Source organism: Diorhabda carinulata, chromosome 10 (assembly GCF_026250575.1).
Source record: "Diorhabda carinulata isolate Delta chromosome 10, icDioCari1.1, whole genome shotgun sequence".
NCBI lineage: Eukaryota > Metazoa > Arthropoda > Insecta > Coleoptera > Chrysomelidae > Diorhabda > Diorhabda carinulata.
Genome location: NC_079469.1, coordinates 8,273,951 through 8,284,404, shown reverse-complemented (window position 1 = coordinate 8,284,404; position 10,454 = coordinate 8,273,951). Strand labels below are relative to the sequence as shown.

Genomic DNA, 10,454 nt, shown 5'->3' with positions numbered 1-10,454 from the left:
ACAACAGTCAATTGGGAAGATTATGGCTTCAGTATTTTTGGGATCCGTATGGAATATAGCTCATAGACTTTCTCCAAAAGGGAGAGACAACCAATAGCGAATTCTACATAGAGTTTTGGGATCATTTGGATGCATAAATCGAGTAGAAATGGCCTCATATATCGAAGAAAAAAACACTGTTTCACCAAGACAATGCACCGATTCACAAGTCGATGGCAACGATGGTTAAATTGAACTATCTGGCCCCCAGTGGTTACTGGCTATTCGCTGATCTAAAAAAAATGTTCGCCGGCTAGAAACTCAACTCAAATGAAGAAGAAACTGCTGAATCTGAAGCCTATTTTGATGCAAAAGACAAATCCTTCTACAACCATGGCATTGAGAAGTTAGAGAAGCGTTGGAATGATTGTATTACTCTTAAAGGAGATTATATTGATGAATAAAATCAATTTTTGGCAAAAAAGGTATTTTTTTAGTTAGTCACACAGCTTATTGAGTGATGTGTACTGCCTTCTTAAGGTTGCATTCGAAAACTTTACAAACAACCCTCGTATTAAAGTTATATTGCAAAAGTTTTTTTCCCAACATTAACCATAATTGTCTTGGGGACCAGATATTAGAGATTATCTGTTTCAGGTTGAATCGGTGCAATGGACGTTCGATTCTATAGATGACAGCATATGTCAGGGAGAGCTGAAACCTTTGGCCGAATTTCTATCTAAAAAACAATTCGATCTTGTTATAAATCTTCCTATGAGAAACGGAGGTGCTAGGCGAGTATCGTCATTTATGACTCACGGTTATCGAACCAGAAGATTAGCCATAGATTATTCCATTCCATTAATTACTGATGTGAAATGTGCCAAATTACTTGTAGAGGTAAGATTATTCAAAAATCCTTGACGTATCAATTATATGCCAGCCGAAACGGTCCTTATTCCTTTTCCCGTCTTTTATACAGTTTATAATGAAGACTTATTTTCAAATACCAAAAATTTACATTTCAGGCTCTTCGAATAATAGGAAAAGCTCCACCGATGAAAACTCATACAGATTGCATTAGTTCACGTAACATAATTAAATTACCCGGTTTCATAGATACCCACGTACACGTCAGGGAACCTGGAGCTACTCATAAAGAAGATTATCAGTCGTGTACTGCAGCAGCTTTAGCAGGAGGAATTACCCTTATTTGTGCTATGCCTAATACCAATCCTGCCATCATTGATGAGGAATCATTTGCTTTGGTTAAGAAACTAGCGAAAGAAGGTGCTAGATGCGATTATGCTCTTTTCGTCGGTACGTAGAATTTTTGAACTATATTAAAAACTTTTTTTTAAATCAATAATTTCATAACCTCGATATAGATATAAAAAACAAATAGTAATAATCTTAATTTAATCTAAAATAATTTAATATCTAATTTAGTATTTCTAATTTCTGATGAGGAGTTTTAAATAATACCTATGGAATATTTAAAATAGGAAGCTTGCGGATCCCCAAGTGTTTTTTACGGCCCGTAGAACCTTTGGTGAAATTTTATTCATAGAATTTTTTAGATAGTTAGTACCCATTTCATATAATGATATTGGAGATTCTCACTATATTAGAATGGTTTCATTGGACCAGTGATTTCGAAAGTGATCCAGGTGAACTACCAGAGGTCCATGGCCTCTAGACAGGGGTCTACTCATAGATTTCTATCTTTAGATCATTGATTCCTATACTGGGCTGGGGTTTAAACAAATTTCCATTAATTATTCTTCGGAATGGTTGAAATGGTGTAGCCGGGATTTGAGAACCTCTATATTTAACTGTGGTGATTATGTTCGTTTACGGATAATGGTTAGGTGGCAGTGCACACTTCCATGGTTAGGTCACTCTTTTATATTGAGATACTGACTTATTAAAAAATAAGAAACTTTCTGCTCAAAATTTAAGTATTATGCTATTATTACTTACTGTTTATCTTCCGGACCGATAGGGAAAACTATTAAAATCCTTTGTACGATCATTTTGAAACGATTCATACCAGTTAAGTACCACATCATGATTTTTCATGACTGATAAAGGGTTGTTCTGTAAAAAGGAGAGGCAATCACAACGAAAAGTCCATATTAATTCATATTTGCTAATTTGGCCTTATATTCTCTTAAGAACCAAGACACTGCAGTACTTATACAGCAAGCAATGGCTCCACAAATCTCTTTCGACTTTTATTATTATTATAATTACGAGGGCTGATCTCTTCGGTACGCTCCTAGTCATGTTTCTTTTGGAACGAACTCTGATACCTTCACAAAAGACGAAAATCATAACCATAACTTCGATATTCAAGTGTATTAGCGTCAAGTGTACTAATATTTGAGTTTTTCTCGTCTCTCAATAAACGTTTCATTTGAAAATTATCTATTAAAATCTGTACGGGATTCTAAATTCTTCTCCAAACCTTCGACGAGCAATATGTTCCATATAATCAGTTGAATCATTTTCTTCATTAAACTTAATTTCCAGGTGCTTCATCCGACAACACTTCTGCAATCTCCGAATTAGCCGCCGAAGCAGCGGGCCTAAAAATGTACCTCAATGAAACATTTACTACCCTTCGTCTCAATGACCTGGAAGTTTGGTCTAAACATTTAGCAAACTGGCCGAAACGTGCTCCGTTATGTGTACATGCCGAGTCTCAAACTACTGCAGCTATAATATTGTTGGCGAGCTTACAAAACAGACCTATTCACATATGTCACGTGGCCAGGAAGGAAGAGGTACTTATAATTAAAGCAGCAAAGGAAAAGGGATTGAAAATAACGTGTGAAGTCTGTCCGCATCATTTGTTTTTATCGACCAACGATATCGATCGAATAGGAGCGACAAAAAGTCAGGTAAGTAAATATCTTTTCCTTTTTTTTTTCATTCTATTAATAATAACTGTAATGGGTAGTTGATTCCAATAATATCATTTTGATCAATATAATACCGAAAATTGTTCAGGTAAATTCACAGAAGCTTTCGTATCACATTATAAATACTTTTCAGAAGAATCATATAAATGCATTGGTTCAAGTACACGTATCTAATCATTAGAAATTTAAATAGATAAATTACTTTTTGCAAGTTACGTTCAATAATAATTCTATGCGAATTGGTTGAAAATATTTGGCCTCGACAGAATTTGTTTTTCTTAGGAATGAATTGATCTTGATTGTCCTCAACCCTTGTAAAAGAGTCGAAAAGCAATGGTGAACCATAGAAGCATTCGTTTCTTTTCCATTTTTTTGCAACCAAAAAAATATATAATCGTACATGATAGTGCGAGATTGTTTTGACTTTAGCCGTTTTAGATAAACTCCACTGCAAAAAAACCGCACACTTAAATTTGGTCTTATAATTTTGTTAAATATATTAATCTTTTCAATTTATGGTGAGAATTGGATAATTTGGAGTTGATTTAAGTTACTAGGAAGGGGATGACGACGTCTAACACGCCTCCATAAATTATCCCACAAATGCTCTATGGGATTCATATCGGGAGATCGTCTACTGCCAATGTTGCCCTTGGTCGCTCACTGTGAGCACTCCTATCGTAGCTACTACTCTCCTGGAGAGGCCGAAGTGCGTCGTGAATGGTTGACTTCGCTACCCCAAGCGTTTCGACAATGTACCGTAAACTCCAGCATTCTCTGGCTATGTCAACATTTGATAGAACCATTATTCTGGACCAAAATAAAAAAAACATGTTCATTAATCACAGAAAAAGCTTGGTTAATAAATTAAAGATGTTTAAATGTGAGAAAAACTACTTACAGTATAGAATAGGTTCGACAGGTGAATCAACTTCAAAATAAATGAATCAAATCTGAGTTTTATCTAATTGTTTACTAATCCTGAAGGGACTTAGACCCAACATTCTCTGTAATAACTAGAATACCACAAAAACAAACAAATTGCTGAAAATTAACTCTTAATAAGAAAAAAAGTGTCCGGCTTTTTTGCTTTTGAGGGTATATTGTCACTTTTCTTTATAATATTTTTCGTTATCTCTTAACTAACGTACTGAACTTTGCTGTAAGATTAGTACACTCTATATAACATATGCTTCAATAAAACATACGAGGTGTGATAAAAAAATACCTCAAACTAATTCCCTCAGCTAGCAATTCACTTGTACCAACGTTGAATCAATAACTGGATAGCTTCTTTAAGAACTGGTTTCAATGTTAGGAATAGTATCAAAACTTCTTCCCTTTAGCTTTTTTTTTTCATTTTTGAGAAAAGCCGGAAATTTCGTGCTGCTAAATTTGTTGACTAAGACAGATGTTAACAGATAAGAAGACTTGTAGCGATCAAAAACTCTCGGAGTGTATGGTATGCCCTCTTGGAAAGTATAATGCCCTCGAAATCGAAGAAAACAATCGACATTACTTTAATGTTCGACTTTTATTGACAGGCCTTTTTAGGTGGACGTCAATCATTGGTTTTCCGCTGGCAACAAGAAATTTTTTTCAGCTCCAATAACATTTTCGTTTGTTTGTTTGTTTCTTTTAACTCCTGTTGGAATTTCTGATCCACTAATGTAAAAAATACTAGAATCAAATTTAATTCAACGTGGATTCGTTGCCGTTTTTTAATAAAATTTATTGCACTTCCACTGCAACATCAACTACGTGCTTCGTCGCGATAGATGAATTGTCACCACCTTTGTTTATTGTTTTGTTATATATAAAGATAGGTTAGTGAATATAGCAAACTTGTTGCAATATTAATTTCAGTTACCTGTAATCTTATCAACAATATTGGCAGGATTTAGCTTTTTTAACTATCTAGGGATTAATGATATCCGGTTTATGTTACAAAATGTTGTAATTGATAACATTTTCTTATGAAAATTAATAGATTCATTGAAACAAATTGTTCTCAGTTGGTTTTGGTTTTTCAGTTCAACTGTCTTTAAAGAAACTAAATCTAGTTGTTTTTGACAAGTGACATATGATAGTTTACACATTTAAACGCATGACTTCCCAGAAAAATCACTAAATATTAATTTGCTTGATAAATATTTATTATTACACATTTTTTTCAAAACAAGTGATAGTAAAATCCATTCATTTGAATCTATATAATTCAATGACAAATCAATCCAACAAATGCTTGCTATGATGGACCCAGACATCCCATTTGACGTGGGAATCAAAGACTGCCAATCATACTCCATACCACCATGAATTGCTAGCAATAAACATATATGTTCAGGAATGTTTGAATAGAAACGTCGCTAGAAAGTATATTTACATTCTCTCCGAAGCTAAGCCTTGAAGGCTGTTGAGTAAACGTCTAAGCTAGCTAGAAGTTTGAACAATATCTAAAAGCACTAAAAAAGACAATAACATAACATGGAATAACTGAAGGAACACTCCAGACCTAACAGACTCCAAAAGATTCATAACTATATGAGCTAAGAAGTCTGAGGAACTTCTTCAGATGTCCAGAAACGACATTAAATTTGTGGTCGGACTTTTGGTTGGACACTACTCCATAAAATACCACTTTAAGAAGATAAGCACGGAAGGACGACAACTACAGATTCTACGAACAAGCCGTGGAGGCAGCAAACCATCTACTCTGCATTTTAACAAAAGTCGTAGGTACCTCTAAAAAGTAACATTAACACGTTAAGATGTGTGACAAAAACCCCAGAAGATACCCTGTGTCGCACACAAACTATATTTCATAGGTATAGGTGCAAAACAACTCTCCAAACAATCTAATTTAATATTTATTATAATATTTCAATATTCATTTGAAATACATATGAGTTGACGAAAACCTTTGTTATCTCAAAAGTTGTACTTCGTTTTAGGTTAGACCAGTTTTGGTGTCTCCAGAAGACCAACAAGCACTTTGGGATAACCTCCACGTCATCGACTGCTTTGCAACAGATCACGCTCCGCACACCATTGAGGAGAAACTAAGTAAAACACCTCCGCCAGGTTTTCCGGGCTTGGAAACTATCTTACCACTTTTACTTAACGCCGTCAACGAAGGTAGAATGACCTTAGACGATCTCATAAATAAATTCCATAAGAATCCTAAGAAAATTTTCAATCTTCCCGATCAACCAAACACGTACGTCGAAGTGGATATGGAAGAAGAATGGGTTATTCCTGATAGTATGACTTACAGCAAATCTAAATGGACACCGTTTGCTGGTAAAAAGGTAATTATATAAAATGCAGACTGTAATACTATTAAAATGAATGTAGGATTCAATTTAATTTCAAAAAAAGATGATTGAGTTTAATGAAATGTTGGAATTGGATTCTGATTGAGCTAGATGTATGGAAACCTACTTCCTGTGCTGAGCGAAGAAGCCTACAAATATCGGTTTCCTCAAAGAAAATGTTAAATATGAACTTAATAATAAAATAAAAATAAAAACTTGCAGTTGTAATTAAGTAAAAAGTTGTTTAAGATGTTGAGAAACCTCCCTATAGGTTATCATTTCCAATTTTATCAAAAGGTTCCCTTTTATTTCAAATAGAGCTTCGATTTCGATTCTCAATCCCTCATTATAGCATATCTCAGACATGTTCAATTAGATAATGCAATTTATTAATAGTTCAGATTATAAAAAAATTTCTAGCAACGTGGCTTTTTTCAATTGCTGTTGCTATATATGGAACCACATTTAGTAAGAATAAAAAGTCGAGATCAGTTCCACCACCTTTACTGAGACGTAGTCCAAATCTGGATTCATTAGTAAACAATGCTCCCAACCATTGATCTCTAGTCCACTTTTTATGTCTTCGAGCCTAATCTAACCTTGCTGCGCGATTGCCATGTGATAAAGGTGGGACTTTCAGAATTCTGGAATATAAATTAGCTGTTAACAGACGTCTCCTCACTTTTTAGGCACTTATTAAAATCTTATGAATGCCCTGAGGTACAGAATCCAATTCAGAAGATGTGGCAGTATTACAGTCTACTAATTCGACACAACAACTTGAATAGCATATTGAACACATTTTTTACAACACCTCTATATCAACACTCACAATACATGGATTGTTCAGGATGAATATCACCAAACGGTTCCAGAAATTACAAATTAGCACCTTGTTAAAATCCTAAATCTTTGTTGTCTTCTCTCAATGTATAATTGAATTTTACTACGGAATAAAAGCTTTCTATTTTAAAGAAACATTTTAAAAAAATTTACAAGTGCAAAGATTAAAAGTGGGGTCATCTTAGCGTTTCTAACGAAACGTGTTGTTCAATTGACTAGAATTACACGTTTTTCATTAATCGTAGCTTACAAGTAACCTTATCGATCTTCCAATGACCTTCTAGCTCAGCAGCATAAGGACATGTTTTTAATATTATTATTTTAATTTGATTATAATCGCATTTTTGTTAAGAATATGGCTAAGACGGCTATCCAGTGAATATAAATACAAGATATCAATAAACAGATAAATTGTATAAAATGTCACTAGATCATGTTGATGTCTATTTTAGCCAATTATAATGTCATACTTGTTACTCATAGAGAAACTTAATCATTGACTTTTCCTAGGTGAAAGGTGCTGTACATAGAGTCGTCCTTCGCGGGGAAGTAGCCTATGTAGAAGGACAAATATTAGTTCAACCTGGTTTTGGACAAAATGTACGTGATTGGGAGAAACGTCTCTATGTAACTTCAGTAGAAATGAGTCGACCATCATCAATTTTAGCTCTCGATCGACCATTGTCTCCTTATTTATTCAACAATAGCAGCGATTACGAAAATGATGGACAGACTAATGAGATATTTTCCAAACTACTATCAACTGAAGGAAAAGTTCATTTTGCAAATGAACCTCACACTCTAGATAGGTAAAATACATAATCCTCAATAAAAACTGTGGAGTAAATTTGTTCCTTTTTATGTTTAGAAACAATACCTAAATAAGCTACATTATTCCATAGTTTTTCTATTTATTTCACCACGTTTTGAAATACTAAAATAAAATAATTTTCTCTCCACGTGTCTTCTGCCTACCACAACATATGTTGATGAGAAACTACACAACCACATTTCAAAATTGGAAGATTAGTTCGGTTCTGATTTTCAGAACCAGATCGCATGAGCAAAAATATTTGTTCAAGGTTAAATCAGTTCTGAATTTCTCCTTATGGATTGGTTCTGGTAGTTTTCAGATTTTTTTTAGAAGTCAGAACTAGATCGCATGATCAATTCTGCTCAGCGATCTTTGTTCCAAGGTTAGTTCGGTTCTGAATTTTCCTTAATGATTACCAATCGGTTCTAGTAGTTTTTGTTAGGACATAAGCTCAGGTCAATATCCATAACAATATCAAAAAGTAAGCATTAAAATGAAAATCCGGCAACAGCGATTTTTTGATGGCAGGTTTGTTCACATTATAATTCAATTAAACGGTAATTAAACACACAAATAAGAAAAATATTCTTCAGTAGAGATCGGTAAGGTAATCCTTAAATATTTTATAACAGCACAAAAAAGTTCCAGTTGTGACCCTCAACGGAAGCTATTCTAATTCAAATTTGTTTGGAAAATTAAAAAAGTAATTCGAATAAAAATATAATACACTTCCCATACTTAAGAGACTTTAAAAACTGAAATACACTTTTAAATATATTTATTTCACCCCCAAAATCAGCTCTTAGAAGAAATGAAAAAATAAATAGAAATAAATCAAACAAAATGTTCATAATAATTTTGCCCGTTTGTCAAGTTTGCCAAGACATGGGAATGGCTCATAAACGTGTGTACGTCTTTGAAAGTTCCACAAACATAGAGGGTATGCAGAACAACATACGATTCTGTGATAGCTGGTAATAGATCATCAAGGGATGTGAAATCATTCGTTTGAGATCTTAATAACTCTGCGACGTTTGGGATGGGAAGAATTGCAGCATCAGTCATAGTCTTCCAATGTTTCACCCAGCCTCATTGGCACGATTGAGGAACCACTGCCTAATAGGCAGTTTACAACAGGAGAAAATATTACTAATGCTGTGCGCCAACAGAAAATTCCTTTTACACATGATGTAAAAAATTCTGAGGCCGCCTCCCACATCGTAAGCAGTGTGTGGTGGAAGAGGCTTTAGGTTCTGGGTTGACGTGTGTTTTCATTGTTTTGCACCGTGAAGGCCATATTGTCCATTCATTAGTTAAATTGTGTGCTTCCATTTGTATATGTCACATTGTCCAACCAGAAAAAAATAATTGCCATAGTTTATAATCTCAACCCTCGTATATACTCAAAATCGATCAGTAATGTGAAGATTTCATTAAAAACGTTAACTGTCATTATAAATCGAGCTACCTGAATTCGAAGCCAGGTGAAATTGGTGTTAATTTCATTATCTTAATTCGAAATTTACCTGAGCAACTCGTAAACAATCTCAATTCAAATTATGTTATTGTCAACAACTTTTGTCACATTATCTATCTTTATTATAAAAATAATGTTACAGTGCATTCAACAAAATATATAAAATATTAATATTGAAAGAAAATGTAATTCAAAATATTTTATATTTTTATATCATTTATTCATCGAATTGTTTCTTAGATTGCTATCTCCCATACCACCAAGAATACGTACAGAAAGTTTCTCTGCCACTGGTGATAAGAAACTTAAACCTGAAGGATTAACAGATCAGTCACAAATTCATCATTATTCCCAACATAATCCGCTCCACAACAAACACATTTTGAGCGTTGATACATTTACTAAAGATCAACTTAACGACATATTCAATTTGGCACAAACTTTCAGAGTTTATGTCGGAAAAGATAGACCTTTAGATCAAATTTTAAGAGGTAAGTAGAAGTAAAAAGTTGAGCCGATGCAAATTTTAGAAGTATCTAGTTTAAAAATTGAGTTTATTCTTGATTTTTGTATGCTTCGTTAAAATAATGACAGTACATTTATTGAAATATGTAATTCACTTTATTTGTCTGAATCAGTTTTTGATAGTCCTTTTGCTTAAACTCAAATGTGCTGTAAAAAGTGAAAAATAGAGCCACAGCTTTAACTGAGCTCCAATTTTTTTACTTTTTAGTGCATATCTATTTTTCTATTAGTAATTTCTTACTTTCAGCCAAGTAATTGTCAATATATAGTTTAATAATGAATATCGAAAATATAATCTAAAGAGACCTTTTACAAAGGTAAAGAAAAGGTATTTTTTCAATATCTTATTATTTTTATTATTTTACAAGGTCCAATCAAACAAGTAGTGATGGTGACAAAATCTTTTTGAGGTTTACCAATGGTATGCTATAAATTTTTTACGAGGTCTACTACTTAAGTTTTGATATAGATAAATTAAAAGAAATATTTATTATTGGATATAGCTTAATTGTTTTTAAAAATATTCTCCATTGAGTATTGACCATGGTTTTACTTCACGAAGTTTATGTGTG

At 33.5% G+C, this 10,454-nt stretch overlaps 1 protein-coding gene across 3 annotated transcripts in view; it reads left to right on the top strand.

Annotated features, from left to right (window-relative positions):
* Positions 1–10,454, top strand: part of LOC130898721 (CAD protein) — a 48,465-nt gene that overhangs the window by 33,872 nt on the left and 4,139 nt on the right. For all 3 annotated transcript variants that reach the window (XM_057808195.1, XM_057808197.1, XM_057808196.1), the window contains exons 7-12: positions 637–879; positions 1,008–1,299; positions 2,515–2,885; positions 5,861–6,217; positions 7,577–7,875; positions 9,598–9,848. In XM_057808195.1, the coding sequence (XP_057664178.1) occupies positions 637–879; positions 1,008–1,299; positions 2,515–2,885; positions 5,861–6,217; positions 7,577–7,875; positions 9,598–9,848 (1,813 nt within the window). The remainder of the gene's footprint in view (positions 1–636; positions 880–1,007; positions 1,300–2,514; positions 2,886–5,860; positions 6,218–7,576; positions 7,876–9,597; positions 9,849–10,454) is intronic.